Here is a 16,464-nt window from a genome sequence, read left to right on the forward strand (position 1 = left end):
GAACTATAAGTTACTAGAGAGTGATGGTAGCAGCTCTAGATTTAATAGCCTCTAGTAGATAGTTGTTAATATATAGGAAATTTATAAGGTGTTAAGTAATAACGTACCCTAATACGAATACTACGCCTAGTTATATTACCTATAAAATGGCGTCTCCTTCGCTATAGAGAAGCTTATCATATACTTTATAAGGCTGGTGATTGACCTAGAGCCCTCACTATATTGCGTGGCAATAGCTCTCCACCCACGTCTACGCCTACACTAGTTCTAAACCCACTAGGCCCATCACCTATAGTGGCTCCGGAGGGCTAGAAAGTCACTTAAAGTCACCTTTAGCACCTACCTAGCGATAGAATAATTGCTAGAAGATAATAATAACTCTAACGTTAATCCTATACATAAGCTCCTAGGTGCCCATAAATTAAGTGCTTGCTGCTAACGTACTATATAGGTTAATCCCATGCTCCTTACCACCATAAAATAATGTAAGCGCCAGAAATAGAGCTCTTAGCTAGAGGATTACTACGACAGCCTACTCGAGGATTTATAGCTGGTGGATTAAGATGAGCGCCTCTCGAAGTTACTATAATAGGCTACGCCCTGGACGTCTTGTCTCGGCCCAGGACCGGCTGGGACCTCGGACCCGATGTTAGCTTCGGGGGGCAGATATATAACTTTAGTAGCAGAAGCTTAACTTTAAGTCTTCGTGAATTCATAAATATTCATTCTGGCTATCTTGGCTCCTCGAGCATCTGGCCCATAACAGTTACTTAATGACCCACACCGTTGGTGGGTAGAAGTCGGCCAAATAAGGTACCCTACGCTGTACAAGATGGCCATAGATCACCTCTTAGTGCCAGCCACCTCATGTGACTGCGAGAGGTGTTTCTCGTCCGCCAAACGTACAGTCACGTGCGATCGCAATTCACTATCGCCAGTAATAATTGAAGCTTGTTAACTGCAGAAGAATTGGTTAAGGAGAGACGTCGTCCCAAGCTACTTTAGAGAGCTCACTGTATATATACAGGCAGGGATCAGATGCCTCTAGAAGCTGACGACGATAGTTTGGAGAGCCCTAGAGCTCAACCCACACCTCCTCCCTAATTGGGAAATCTGTATATTATTTTATGCCATATTTACGCCGTAGAGGCCCAATTTTGGGACTACAGATCGCGTCTAGTACCGTAGAGGTCTCTCCGCCGTACCATACGTACCGTAATTACTAGCAATCGTCGTAACCGTAACCGCGTCGAACCGTACCATAATACGGACTACTAGATCCGCTGCAGCGCGCTGCCTAGAAGTGTACCCGTAACGCTGAAAAAGCTCTACAACTATCCCAAAAGGGTAAAAGAAAGGCTTCTTAGCTATCTCTATAGAGTAGAAAGCGTCAGAAACGTGTTGGTGATGCTCAAGATGTTGGGGAGACCTCAGAGGGCGCATCTGCTGTCCCAGCTAGATCAACACGCCGTGGTCGCAACATTAAGCTTCTAGACAGATTTAAGTAGAGCAAATTCATAGCAGCTATCGACTTCCTACTCCACTAGAAAATCTCGTGATAATATTGTCTGTGGGTGATTATATGGCCTCATTTCTAGTAGAGCGTTTATGTTGTTTGGCGTGTATTGGGTGCACGGACACGGTACTGGTATACGCAGCGTCGCGTCATGCGCAACCCCGACATGATCGCGGGATCAGTAATATGAGGCAGTAAAGACGCCTGTAATCGATATTATTAAGAAATTTTGTGGAGCTTAGGTCTCTGATATCTGTAGATAATTGCTAGCTACGTAGATTATTGATATCTACTTGGCGTTTTGATCGTTCGGTCATTGCGCGACCGTGAGGCGGATACAATGGATGAGGCCTTATTAATGATCTATACCCTCACGCTGCGCCTGAGTCTTCTTAATAGATCTACTAGGAGGCTTTAAGGCCTTCTTATTACCCTTACAGGAGAATTTAACACGCTGGTATTGTAGCCACCATCTTATTCCGTTCCGCGAGATAAAATCCGGAAGGAAAGAAGGAACCAACTCAACTTGACTGGCTTTCTAAAGTTGACTTTGTGCCCTACATGCCTATTCATTAAGGTACAGCTTCGTCGGCCCTCTGCTTCACGCGCGCATCTCTAGCAACTCCTCAAGCAATACGCTTCTCTTGGAGTAGCCTTGCTTTGAGCTGATGGCTCGCCCGATGGCCCTCAGCTCGCTCAATTTTTTTTAAAGCTATATTTGTTGTTCCTCTATATCTTTTTAGTCTTGACAATCGCGAACCCACTGCACGCTACAAGCTGACCAGAAAATAATACTCATCTGGCTAATTATGAGGTAAAGGCCTGCGCTGATCGAATCTATCGAGTATAGTTGTTGGATCGAGTGGGTTGGTTGGCTGGTTGGTTGGTATTCATTTTACGTCTAGTTGATGGGGATCAAGTCCACCATCTCGCCTCCCGAAGGGCATATAGTACGTACTAAGCTATGGAATTACAGTACTAGCACACTACCTTAGAAAGCATTTCTTACCTACCATTTCAGAACTACAGCTCCCCTTCCAGTTGGGGAGGCTGAGCGGTGTATGTACATTAGGGTGATTTACTTGCCTTTTGAGGCATCTGTGTGCCAAGAGAGAGAGAGAGAGAGAGAGAGAGAGTGTGTGTGTGTGTGTGTGTACGTAGGGAAGGGGAGGGAGGGGTGGGGAGTATTGCAGCTGTTGTGCTGGACCTAGTTCTGCTAGGTGCAAGAGCTAGCGGGGGCAGATCCTGGTGTAGTACTGTGTGAGTCTAACAAAGACTTCAAAGGCCCCTGGGTCTCCCACTAGTAATGCAGTGTACGCTATGCCATCAGCCTGGCTGGACGGCGGTATAGGTGGCCAATGTGGCCATCTGCCAAAGGTCCCTAAGGTCTTGCGGCAAAGCGCGAGGTGCTCTGGTGTCTTGTCTTGTCTACATGAGTAGGTGAGGTTTGCATCCTTATGGTTGTACTTTTGGTGGTACTAGGCAAAGTCCCCATGTCTAGATTAGATAGAAAGGAGTTTTGCTAGGACAGCTCTTGGTAGGTCTAGCTCCTTTGGACCGCTGCGCGGTGTATAGTCCAAGTCCCAGCTCTTGTACCATTTTAAGAGCTTGGTCTTTTTGTTAGACCACTAGGTCTGTTGTGTGTACCGTAGTGTCTTGCGAGCTATTGTCTTGATCCCTGAGAGTGTAGGCATGTCAACTTTCTCAATCGGGTGTGATGGGTGCTGGGCTTCCAGATTGGCTGGTCTGTCTGCTGCCTCGTTTCCTTCAATGCCTAGGTGTCCAGAGACCCATTTAACAGAGACGTCGTATCGTGTGTCTCCATGGCACCATGGCACTCCTGAAAGGCCCATTGAGAGGTAGGGGGTGTGTCACCCCTAAGGCACCATATCAACGAGGTGCTGTCTATGCATAGCCAGATTCGGCGGGCGTGGAGCTCTAGATGTCTTATAGTGTGCTGGAGGCCTCTCCATGCCCCTATCGCCTCAGCGTCAGAGACGTGGGAAGTAGGGCTAAATAACCCGCGTCCAGTCTGTAGTTACTTTCCGTTCTGATGTACTGTAATGCCGTAGGTGACCCACTTTTCTCCTTCCTTTGTGTACTGTTCAGAGCCATCTAAGCAGATAGTGATATCTGGTGGTAAGAGCTAAGCCCACTATTCTTTAAAAGCCTTACCTGTAGTCTTCTTGTCTAGTCCGAGCGTTGGGTCTGTTCGGTAGCCAGTGGAGTAGTAAGGGACTGTTAGTGTAGTTCTGGGGATCTCTGGTAGAAGATGCCATCTATTAGACTTTAGTCTTGACTCGCTGGGGTTATCTAGTTTTTACGCCCCTATTTACTACATATACCAATGTGCGCCTAGTAAGGGGGTGGTCTACGTCTATAGTGCGCAAGTGGGTTATAAATCTAAATTCAGCCTCCTCTAGTGCTACTGCTGCAGATAGCAGTCCGGCGTCTTAGAAGAGTGCACCTGTAGGCGTTATTCTCCACGCTGGTAGGATGGGCCTTGCTGCTATAGCCAGTGTCTTATCTATAGCAGCTATGTGCCATCTAATGTAAGCACTGGCCTCTTGTGGCCTACCTGGTTTAAGCGTGTGTGGCTATTTGGTGCGGCCTCTATACCAGCATTCAGGCCTATACAGAAGCGACGGGTACACATAGGCAATAGTGGCCCTATGGAGGGAGCTAGCTGGTGGTCCATAGGTAGTCTTGGCCAGACTACAAATATGATAGGCTACCTTGGCAGCTCTTGCAGTGCGGTGGCTACATATCGTCCAAAGGTGAGTCTGTGGTTAAACCACACACCTAGCCAGTGCAGGGCTGGCTGGCTGTACTCTCTACCTAGGAGGATGGGGTGGATCATAAGCTGCTTATCTACAACTTGGAGTGGTGCGTAGCTACTCCACTGTCTAGTTAGGTGTATTATTTCCTACTTTCCTAGGGCAAAGGTGACCTTGTTAGCCTCGCCCCATGCGCTGATCTGCCTCAGGTCTGATGCTAGGAGCTCGGCGTTGCTGTCCATAGAGAGTGAGGCCCGGTATAGACATATATCGTCTACATATCTAAACCTCCATTCTATGTCCATAGATAGTAGTTCTGCTGGGTAGACTGTGTATAGGACAGGAGAGAGAGGTGAGCCTTGGGGTGTACCACAGGCGACAAGGTGGCTAGGGGTAGTGACCTGTCCAAGGCGGACTTGGACTCTCCGGTCCGTGAGGAATGAGTCTACAAAGAGCAAGATTCATTGTGGCCAGCCCAGTTGGGCCATCCGGTGCAGTAGGCGGTTCTTAAGGAGCGCATCAAAGGCGCCTCAAACATCTAGGGTGACTATGGTGACATGCTTCCCAAGTACCCATGCTGCTTCAGTGTCATGGGTGAATGCTGTAGCGGTAGCAGGAAGCTATGAAGGACTGTATTGATCTATGAAAGTTGATACTTAAGACTGCTTTTATACTTGCTCATAGGTGCCCTAGAGACCCGGATGCCTCGGAGGCTTACGTACGTCAGCTTGCGTATTCCCTATCAGCCTCAAACAACCTCAGTACTGTCACAAATGCTGCAGTGAGGTCTACTGTAGAGCGCTTCGGAAAGGCGCCGCCATGCTGGGGGCTGATGATCTTGTGTGTCATGGCTAACCATGCGATTTGTCTAGCCACTGTTCGTTCAAGTCCTTGTCCAATGCAAGGAAGAAGCGCTATAGGTCTCTAAGAGCGGGTTGATGTTCGGTCTGTCTTCCCTGCCTCAGGTATCATGGCTACCTCCGAAAGCTTCCACTATGCTGGGAAGTGGTTGAGCTCAAGGCATCGCTGGAAGACTCTTCGTTTGAGTTCCCCAACCTGAGCCCAGCAGGCACGGAGTAACCGTACGGTGGAGCGGTCAGTGCCTGGTGAGGTGCTTGAGACCCCTATTGTGTTTCATTTAGCTTCCTCGAGTGAGATGTGTGTGCTCCATGGGAGCCCAGCGAACTTAGGTAGGCCTGCCTCGGCGACTCTGTAGTGGTACTGTTCTCGATGCGGAGTGCCTGGTGCGGAGATGGGGATAGAGGTCACTATTATCTTATGGACTGAGCCGCTGTGCATGCTACCATCTACAGCAGACTGGGCGAACGGGATGTTAGAAAAGGTAAGGTCAAGGACATGGCCAGCGCAGTGTGTTGGCTGCCCTGGCACAACTAGCTAGCTCCACGCCTCCGTTGGCTGCAGTGATGGTAGGCTCAAAGGATTCATGTCTAGCGTTAACGTCTCCTCCTATGGGGCAGAATGGAGGGGGTATAAGATGGGTGACGTATTAAATAACCTCGGGGTGGTGTGGTTGTCTATAGCAATTGAGTATAGCAACTCCGTTCACTACAGTCCATACCATGTCTAGGTGGTTGAGGCTCTCTCTAGCCTGGTATCGTAGGTGGCATCCTTTACGGATGTAGGTCATCACCCTAGGGCGGGCTAAGCCTGGCGTGTTAGGGCTGTCCCAGGTGTTGATGGGTGCTAGGTGTGTAAAACCAGGGTGGGTGGAAGTTCTTGAGTTGGCATATATGAAGAACTCTTAGACACACACAAAATCCACGTCCTTCTAAAAGGCCGCCTCTAGAAATAAGGGCCATGATAGTTGGCACACATAGCTTATGGGCGCAACTACTCCTATACTATCCTTGGTGTCTATCTATGTGGTTCCTGCAGTGTGCACAGCGGGCTACTTAGGTATAGTGGGTAGCGTTGTAGTAGCCCTGGTAGCCTGCGTTATATCGCTGTATGGTTGGATGCTTGTGAATTCCCTTCGAGAATTGGCTAGTGCCAAAGAGTTGGAATGAGTGGACTGGCTCTTTGTATGAAACAACCCAGGTGATAAGGCTATGCTGATTTGCCCTATGCCGTGAGATCCTGCAGCTAACTGGCTGCTTGCCTGTTTATGAGCAGACCTCTTCCTCTACCAGCTAGGTAGTAGCCGGTAGGCTGGTGCCGTCTAGGGTCTAGAAAGAGCTGGGTACCCCTTATACTATTTAGTTAATCGAGCGTTTGGGAATCCTCACCGCGTCTCCATCTAGCGCTCTTACTTAAAGGTTCCTAATTTTCTTGAGTTAGAAGTTGCTCCCAACTTTTCTAATTTGCTAGGGTAATCGCCCAGCCTGTGTTAATTAGTGATGTGGTAGGTATGTCTTTAAGAATAAGTCCGACTATACTCTTATATATTGCCTGCCTTACTATAAAGGGTGAGGGTTGTTTCAGTCATACGGGCAGGTTAGAGATGCTTACGAAGATTTAATTGTCTTCTTTCGGATTAGCAGGCGGGTTGGGCTGGGGGCCTAGCAGGGATTAGGGGTCGGATGTCACCCTTATCTAAGATGGGAGGACTCTGGCTACGTCCGCCCAAGAGCGGCGTTCCGACTCTTGGCTCCTGGCCTTGCTGTGACTGGTGTCGCTGCTCCAGCGGGAGCTAGGGGAGGAGTTGCTTGGGGAGAGGGAGGTTAGAGCCTGGATGACTATCTACTGTAGTTCCTTAGCAATCTTGACTTCTTATGGGTTAGTGTAGCCCTCTACATGTTAGTCTACCGCTGCTGCGAAAGCCGTAGTGATAGTGTTCCATAGCTGGGCAATCTGCTAAGTCTTGGTGGTGTGGCGTTGGACGGTATTGGAAACTCGAGGTTTGGGGGCGCCCCCACTGGGGTTCTGTCTGCTTAGGAGGGGTGCATGGTGATGCATGTCCTCCTAGGGTCGTCTTGCGGCGCGTGTATAAAGCTGCTGAGGAATCTTAGGGTCTGGGGACCCTGTGTGCTGGGAGGGAGACTCTGCCATCTTGACAAGCTCCTTTGCGCGGCTGTGCGGAGGGCTAGGCGGGCGTTAGAGGTACTGCCAGAAACAGCGCCGTGAGCTTGCTCAGTTGCTGGGATTTTTAGGGCCTCTGAGAGGGTGGCACAAAAATTAAAAGATTGGTGTTCGGTGTTGGGTCGAGTGGGCAGATGCCTGTAGCTTCAAAGCCCCAGAGGACTAATGGCCGCCTCATTGTATTGACCCAGGCCTTCCAGAATAGGCTAAAGAAGTCTCTCTTAGCGATTGAGGCCAGTCCCTGACTGCTATTCATGAATACTGAAAGCTCATTTGAACACGTTGTTGATAGAGGCTTCAAGATGCAGACGTATGTGTTGAATGGGGTGGATAGATGGCTAGTAGGATCCCGTTACGATCCCAGAAGTCGATAAAATCTATAGAGATATGAGATCCGTGACCGTCAACGATCAATAGCCGATATGATCGTCTAGCTTTTGGTTTTGTATGCCGATTAAACACCTGCTGCAGCCATGCAAGACCGATTTGATTGTCGCTCCAGCCAGATTCTGATACTGTGATAAAGGCCTGATGGTGTTGAGGATTGAGATCTTCTGCCCAACTCGATTGTAGGTTTGTAGAGGCGGCCTGGTAGATGAGACCTGGGGCCAAGGCAGATCCGTCGGCGCATATGCAGGCTATGAGAGATGGCCACTCACGGCTGCCATCTTGTATCACTTGCCTCACAGCCTTGCTTTGATATAGATGCCTACTGAAGATCCTCTTTGTGCGGGTGATGATCGCAAGCAGGAAACCTTTCTCGTCCATATTGTACGTATTTTGAGCCCCGAGCTAATATTCCTCAATCTTATGCTATAGAAGCTCAAAGTAGAGCTTATATTTGGCTAAGGAATCAGTTTCAAGGCGATTGTTGTCGCTGCTAGCTGTCCATTAAGATATCAAGGATTCCTTATTCCGCCGTCTAACGTGGTCAACCCGGAACATTATGACTTACTTTTTGGCTCTATATGAGGCAAAGCTCTATACCGTGTCTGTGCGCGTGATGCACATGTTCGCGTGATGCGCTACCCTCATCAAAACAACAAAAGTTCACCACGCGATAACTCCACCAAAATGGCTCCAATTGATGACGCGCTTGCAGAGCTAGAATCGCTAGAACCTAGAGAAGACTTCTTATACCAAATTATTGCTACAAAGTAGAGTATTGTACGATCTACGTTAGCCCAAAGGCACTCGAGTCTAGTGCGTCCTATGCAGATCAAGAACACCAACTAGCAAAAGCTCACCCTAGAGCAAGAGCAGGAGCTTATACAATATATCAAAAGACTTATAGAGAGACATCTACCTCCTACTAGGGACATAATACGCAACTTTGCCTCCATGATCGCAAAGGAGCCAGTCAGCGAGAGCTGGGTTACGCACTCTATCAAGCGATATAGCATTCATCTTATCTTACAATAGATAGTTGATATGGACAGCAATCGCCACAAGGCTAAATCAGTGGACAACTATCGCCTCTATTTCCACCTCCTACACGACAAGATCAATTAATATCCGATAGATCCTCGTCATACCGACAATATGGACGAGAAAGGCTTCCTGATCGGAATCGTTGGCAGGTCAAAGAGAATCTTCAGCAGACGACTGTGGGAGAACAAAGAGGTTAAAGCATCACTCCAGGATGGCAATCGCGCGTGAATCACACCCCTGGCATGTATCTACGCTGATGAATCAGCTCTGCCACTAAGCCTTATCTATGAGGCTACAAACAAGGGCATTCAACCAGCCTGGGTAGACGAAATCAGGGCAGGACAAGTCTTATCACCTCATCCCGCTCTGGCTGGACCAACAATGATATTGGACTAGCCTGGCTTGAATAGGTGCTCGATCGCTATACTGAGGAGAAGACCCGACGATTATATCAACTTCTAATCCTAGATGGCCACGGCTCCCATATCACCATGGACTTTATCAACTACTGTGATCAGAATAAGATCCTCGTTGCTATCCTGCCTCCTCATTCCACTCATACGCTCCAGTCACTTGACGTTGCAATGTTTAAGCCCCTATTAACAGCCTCAGCGTGGCCAACGAACAGAACAGGCACCGGACAAGGTCCTTGATCGTTTGTTCGATTTGTATACAAACGTTCGTACGTTCGAAGCGTCACGAACAATAGCTGATTCGAACTGTATAGCGAATTTTCGGCTGAACGTTCATATATATACGAATTCCTGATTAGGAAAGAGGCTGGTGTTGAGGTCCGGAAACTGGCTGGCGTCCATCAGCTGGATGTTTTGGAAGGCATCCTTCTTGACAACGTGTTTTGACAACGCCGTGGGGTGACTTGACACGGCGTCTCTCGTCAGCCAGTTCTCCTGGAGTTGTAAAGCTTCGACGACGGCGGGCAATAATTGATTGCGATCGCACGTGCTTATTCTCCTGACGGAGGAGAAACACTGCTCGCAGTCGCACGAGGTGGCTGGCATAGAGAGATGATCCATCGCCATATTGTATACGACCGGGTAGCGTTTTTGGCCGACGTCAACCCACCAGCGGTGTGGACCCTGCATCAATTTGTACAAGTCCGGCGACGCGGAGCTCGTTAATCTATCGTCGTAGAGGCCGTCGCAATATTCGTCGAGCTGCGACGTACGTTTCTGCTGCTTGTGTGCCTTCTTGTTATTGATTGATCTTTTCTTGGTTTCTGTAGGTAGTTATATGGGATAAGGATATCACATTATACGTTCTAATAAATATAGATCACGTAACATTAAAGTCGGTTGCTATTTTGTTATATAAGAAATATCCTCCTGGATCTAGTGAGTCAATTGCTGCCATTGCGGCCTCAACCGGATCCATATTGGGGGAGATGCGGCGTGTCAAAGTTGGTGTTGATTATGTCGGGGTTGCGCATGACGCGACGCTGCGCATACCGTGCCTTGGCATGGTAACGTGCCAAGGCGCGGTACTTCTGCGTGGGGCTTCTATGCCAATTTCGGGTAGAGAACCTGCCCAAGAGCGTTGGCCTGAAAGCTCATCCCTTATTCATGTAAACTCCTGGAGCGTACTAAGACAAGTTCTGTCTAACATGATGGCAGAGTCTACTGCTGCGCCTGGACCAATCGTAAATTCTCCGGCGTACCGTAGCTGGTGCGCGCGCAGGCGCTTCTGCTTCTGACTCGACGCGGCTACCACGCCGCGATCGCCCACCACCAGCGGTCGCGCGCACATACTGCTGTCCAAACGATGTGCACAGTCGGATTGAGCCTTTTGAGATGCCCAGGTGTCAAAATCTAGATCTGAACAACACATCACCAAACATTTTCATCTACTTTCCGATCCACCTACAATCTTGGATACATACGCGCACCAGAGGTCCCGCGCACTGGGCTTCGGAATCAATCGTGGCCGACGGGTCCGCACCTGCTGTGTAGACGCTCGCACCTGCTCTGCCGGTCACTGCCAAGGCTGAGCGCCTGCCGCTACCCGCGAGACTCGCAATCATCTCGATTGCCCAAACATCTCATCCACAACGTTCACGCTGTCTACTCCGCAGGGCAATACGGCGACTCTCTGTCTCGCATGCCTCACCGCAACACGAAGCCTGCCAGCGCGACGGAACGCTTAGGGGAGTCGAGAGCCGGCAGCGGGGCGACTGACGGTGGCAAAACAAGCGCAGCCAGCCACGCCGCAAAAGCCCCCGACGCAATGCCCAAAGATCACACAAGCCAGCGGACAGCCGCCAGCGAGGCCGCCGAAAGATTCCGCGCCCAACTGAACAGATCCCTCGACGACTTCGCGCTCGTGTACAATGACCTGATGGACAAGCACGGCGAGCAGGCTGCCGACGAGTTTGTGCAGCAGCTCGGCCAACCAACGTGCGTCTACCTGAACACCCTTTTGGGGGAGAGGCTCTCCAGGCAGGACCAATCCCGCCTACGCTGGTTCCAGAGATCGGATGCTACCAATCGCTGCCCGTGGGACCGATCTGCGCTCGCACTATACGCCCACTTCGGCCCCCAATTCTGCAGAAAATCTTTCTTGGACGCCCTGAGGAAATTCGCGAGGCTGGTCCCTCGCTGGGAGGACGCAAAGGCCAAGCTCGACGAAGCTGTGCGAGCAGCAGCGGTGCAGAAGGCGGACCAAGGATCGAGGACCGGCCGTGTAACGCTGGATGGCGCCGTCCACCGCTTTCAGCTGAACCTTGCGATCTCGATGCTTTCTTCGGCACGCGAGGCAGCAACAGCAGACATGGCCAGTCACCTTGTCGAGGAACGAGAGGAAGACGCCCTCCAGCACGGCGAGGAAAGCGTCGCCGCCGGCCCGCTCTTGGAGATGGCGTCCTCTACAGAAGCCGACCGCCGACCTCCTTCTCCCGGCGATGGCGTTCAATCTGCAAAGGAGCTCGTCGAGCAGTCGGAAGGGCAAGCGCGCGGCTTCGCCGTGGAGGACATCGCCGCCAGCCCGGTCTCTGAAATCGTACCTTCCCCCGAGAAGGTCCGACGGCATGACGAGGAAGCAGGCGTGCAGGTTGACGACACGCAGGTTGATGACACGCCTGAGCCCCGATTTCGCAGCCAGACCAGGACGCCTACTTCGACAAAGCAACAGTGTTCCCTGTCCTCACCTGGCACACCGTGCCCTACACACAGGAAGCGGCTCTCGCCCTTGTCAGGAACACCCATCGTCACACCTGCAAAGAGATGCTTGTCCCTACCGCCAGACTCCGCTGAGCGACCTAAGCACCGCAGGAGGACGACAGCTATTTTCAGCGAGAACGAGGAAGGCCTTACAGAACTCTTGGACAGTCTTTCAAACAGAGAGCGTGCCGACTCGGCCCCCAAACTGATGTCCGCCACTCTGACATGCGATTCTGTCGCGGTCGGTGTCAACTTTCACATGATGGGAAGCAATGCAAAACACCCATTGAGTGAAGCAGTCTTGTCTCGGAACGGGCACCAAGATTCTCAACATCTCGCAGTCGCGCCCGGAGCCCCAAACGACTTTGAAGAAGGCTCGCAGCGTGTTCAAGGAGATGCAGCTGCCGATGGAGACAAGGCCGTCGAGAAGCCGGTCGCAAGCTTGCCTCCTTGCACCCAGCCCAGGGCATCTACCACGTCTACAGGCCTCGACGACGCGACCACTGGTTGGAACAGTGCCTCGGAACCTTCGGTCGCACCCATGTCATCGAGGCCACCATGGGAACCTACCTGTTCCTCCGGCACAGCCGGTGGAGCTGGCACATCCACTACCTCTTGCACCGCGCCACCTCCGGTGCATGGCAGGATGATACTAGACAATCAACCCCTGAGTAGCGACATCGTTATGCCGATCTTGCATAGCTTCAACCCCAGACCCGATACGCTGTACGTTGCCTCGAGTTTCCACTTCACCGACGCGCAGCATTCCTCAAGGTTGCCGCGTTTTCTTCCTGACCAGCACCGCAACCTTGTAGCAGGCGTTTATCTTTCTGCCATCCGCCACTGGTGTGCAGTGTTCATCAACCTGGACGATCAAAGCATCGAAACCTTCGACCCTCTCGGCAACCCGGCGTGCGTTTTTCAAGTGCAGTCCATCGCGCGAGCCGTCATGTCCTTGAATACGCCCGAGGTTCAAAGCTGGAGACTCATCAACTCCAGAGGGCCTGCAACGTTCCGCCAATCCGATTCGATCTCTTGCGGCCTCTTCTCAGTCGTCTACCTGCTGCACCGCATGTTCGGACTAGACCTGCCGGACCGACTGCATCCCGCTGTGTGGCGCATTCTACTTAGTCGTCTGTTCGATGGCGACGGCTCCCATGTTACCGAGCTTGCCGCCAAAGCGTTCCCGCCAGATCTCATGCAGTCGAACGACATCGGACGAAAGCCATGTGACGTACAGTCAATGTTCGAACGCTTCACTAACGAGCTCGAGGAGATCAACTTCATGTCGAATCAAACACAATCTGCGCGCCTTCTAACGAGAGCAGCAATATCCTCAGCAGATGCTATCGCGAAGAAGGCCGCCAAGTACGCCGACTACGTCTCCAAACAGGAGGCGTGGTGCATCACAGTCACCGGCGACAAGAATCCCTTTCCCGCGGACATCATCAATGCTGAACACGAAAACCTTGCCAAGTTCCGTCGCATCAAGAAGGTGCTTTGCGTGAAGGTGGCAGAATTATCCACCGACAATTGCACCGCCCTCACGCAAGTATCACAGGGTGCGATCAATCTCCAGGAATGGATCGATACTCGGCGCCTGCAGGTTCAGCGCCGCATAGAAGACTATTCAAGAAGGATCAAGGAAGAGCAGACCCGGCTTGAGGAGTATCACCAAGAGCAAGAAGCTAAGCTGGCACAGGCTGCAGAGGATTTGCAGCAAGCCAGGGCCCACAGCGAACAAATTCAGGCATTGTTGCGCGTAGGTGGGCAACCAACGTACCGACAAAACATAACCGGAAGGGGGTCTTAACCTTGGTACCACATCGATTCGGCCATAGCTCCAGAAGCCTTTCTAAATGGGCAAGGCCGAACCACACGCTGGTAGAGTCAGAAGTGCAACAGTGTGCGCGCGACATCTTTGAGCCTGATGAGGGCAAGTGAAAGGAGCAGATCGAGCGAGCAGATCAAGCAGTGGCCCAGTAGAAAGTGCCGTTGGACTACCTTCTTCGCTCCGGTGAAGCCGAAAAGGAATTCGAGTACTGGAAACAAGCAGGAAGAGGAGAGGAGGTGGGTATATGGTGGCAGAGGGTGGCGTAAGCTTGATATCGGTCGTGTTTGTGACCATGATCCTCTCGCGTCCCCACGCAGTGATTAGCTCCAAATCTCAGGTCCTCTTCTGAAATACCAGCGCCCAAACAGATATTGCAACCCTATTTGCAACTCCGTGATCCACTGGGAGCGTCAAACAGGCCAGACCATCAGAGCGAAGGGCTGTAAAGGGCAGTGATGACAGTCGGGAACCCGCTTGGGACGATGCGAGTAGGCGCACGCATACCATCATCTTTCCTTGGTGAGCCTGAATACACGTGGCACGAGGAAGCAGATGTGAGTCATTTGATGTGGTAGCTGGTAGCGCGGCGGCACCTGAACCCCATATTGGAACAGGAATTTCCTTCTCAGTGGGCTGCCATTGTCCACCCAAAGCCATAGATTGTGCTTTCCCACCGCTGTTTTATGGTGTAAAGTGATGCAATGCCCCTTTTCTCGACCATCGTCTCATTGCAATCTGATTTGCACGTATGGGTCAACATGTCGACGCCAGCTTGATGCGCTCGAGCTGGCTGAGATCGCTCAGCCACGTACGCTGGGGGAGCACGTTATTCAATATGTAAGCTATCCAGCTGGAAGTCTGTTTTGGCAATTTGCTGAAACATCATTTCCTCGAGACAGAATGTTTTGCGCGCAGACTCAAGACATGTTCAACACCGTCATTCAGCCACCATCTTTCTCAACCTCACCGCACGAATATCGTGAGAAGCTCTACAACGGTAGGTATTCATGTTAAAAAGAAGGCGAGAGACCATCCTACTGTCGGTGCCGCCCCGATGTGATCCGGTGATGAGCCAGGACGAATGGAACGGCATTTGCTTGTGCGGACCAATTCGGTCACAACCGTACGTGTGCTCTAGGAGACCGCTCGTACTGGACAGGGTCCTACAGCAGCCATGTGTTGAGTATTCAGGGAAGGAGGCCACCACAACCGCTATGCACTGCCTCACCCGCTGGACAGGGGCCGGATCTATCACAACCCAAAAGGAGATCCTATGGAGGAGTCTGCGAGAATGAAAGTAGGGGGAACCCGCCTTCGACGTCTCGCACAATGTTACCACTAAATCGACGCACCTTCAACATTACTAATCGCGATATATGGCCGGCCATCCATCAATGAAAACAGCGGTGGGAGCCTTGTTTATCAGCCTACTCTTGCTAGTGTTTCACAGGGTAACCGCCTAAGATATTCTCTAACTCATCCTTCGGCGCCAAGTGTTGCGAAAAGCCGCACCTGGAATACACCGATCTGATGCCGTCCGATGAACCCGCCCCCCTATTCTCTTAGTTATGTTGGTATGAAACAGAATTGTGCAAATTTCAATCATAGAGCGGTGAATCGAAATGCGGCAAAGACTACGGAAGTATGGGCTCGCCAAGCTGTCCTGCGCGCGCCGGGGATGCTCCAAAGTCTTTCAAGCTGTGTTCTCGATCCGCCGGTCGCGCAATTCTTCGGATCTCGCCGACAACAGGCCCAAGTTCGATCCTGTCTGTATTTGTACTACTGCTTCAGCCATACAGGTGCAGGTACCAAAGCCACCAAGAAATTTTGCGCAGTCGCACGCCCGCTCGAATTCGAGAATCGACCAAGGACCAGGTCCTGAGACGCGCACTCTCGCAAGCCATCTGATAGCCTGCCCGAGCCAAACGAGTCAGTGAATGACCTGATTAGACGAGGTGGTTATGGCTGATGAAGGATTTTCGCTAGTACCCTACATCTATCGCCCTTTCAACGATTCCTCTTACACTGGGAATGCAATACTTGTGCCGGCTCCCGATGCTGCCCAAAGACTTCGTGAGGTGGCGCGCGGTACACCCGCACTGCTGCCTGAATGCAGCAGCCGTAGCTTGTGCCACACTGTATAGACTGGACTGCTCTTTTGGAGCCACACACCAGAGGGTGCTACTTGGGCAGTCGATGCTTCGCCTACGCCGTAACTCGGAGCCGGCTCCGGGAGAAAGTCGACGTCTCGAAGTGTCCTGTGTCATCTGGTCCAGTGTCGGCGTGGAGAGGCATGCTGTTCGGGCTGAATACATGGACAAACGTGCGGTGAACTGCACGGTAATGACGAGAGAGGTGGTGTTTGGAGTCGGAGGTAGTATACTGGCGATGATGGGCAAGCAACGAACGTAGCGGATGGGTACGAGATGGGCTTAACCGGCACATTTGCGCAGCGGACAAGGAATGACGCGATGCCTTGGCAAGTCAAGACAGTCTGGTGATGCTAAAATCGTACAAGGAGAGATTATAAAATCTTCCGGAATTGCAAGCAGAATGAATCAAGAAGTCGCCTTCAACATGGTATGCATGCAACTTCGCATGCGATGTTTCCTTCTGTGTACACGCAAAGGACGAGTCGACACGGCTAGGTTACTATGGGGGGACGCCTTGCACACCGGAACCTGGTATCCGGTG

The 16,464-nt window shown here is 51.3% G+C and overlaps 2 protein-coding genes across 2 annotated transcripts; one reads left to right on the forward strand and one right to left on the reverse strand.

The window, feature by feature from the left end:
- Positions 1-6,206: 6,206 nt before the first annotated feature.
- CC84DRAFT_1103565 (uncharacterized protein) lies at positions 6,207-6,416 on the reverse strand (the record flags this gene model as incomplete). Its single annotated transcript, XM_018175021.1, has 1 exon — positions 6,207-6,416. A coding segment is annotated over one exon (210 nt), but the record flags the coding sequence as incomplete, so codon positions are not given.
- A 4,462-nt stretch (positions 6,417-10,878) lies between these two features.
- CC84DRAFT_1232461 (uncharacterized protein) lies at positions 10,879-13,749 on the forward strand (the record flags this gene model as incomplete). The annotated part of the gene is made up of 1 exon (XM_018183761.1): positions 10,879-13,749. The coding sequence occupies one exon, from the start codon at positions 10,879-10,881 to the stop codon at positions 13,747-13,749; it is 2,871 nt and encodes a 956-aa protein (XP_018030216.1).
- Between the last annotated feature and the right edge of the window lie 2,715 nt (positions 13,750-16,464).

The sequence above is a fragment of the Paraphaeosphaeria sporulosa genome (assembly GCF_001642045.1).
Source record: "Paraphaeosphaeria sporulosa strain AP3s5-JAC2a unplaced genomic scaffold CC84scaffold_14, whole genome shotgun sequence".
Taxonomy (NCBI): Eukaryota; Fungi; Ascomycota; class Dothideomycetes; order Pleosporales; family Didymosphaeriaceae; genus Paraphaeosphaeria; species Paraphaeosphaeria sporulosa.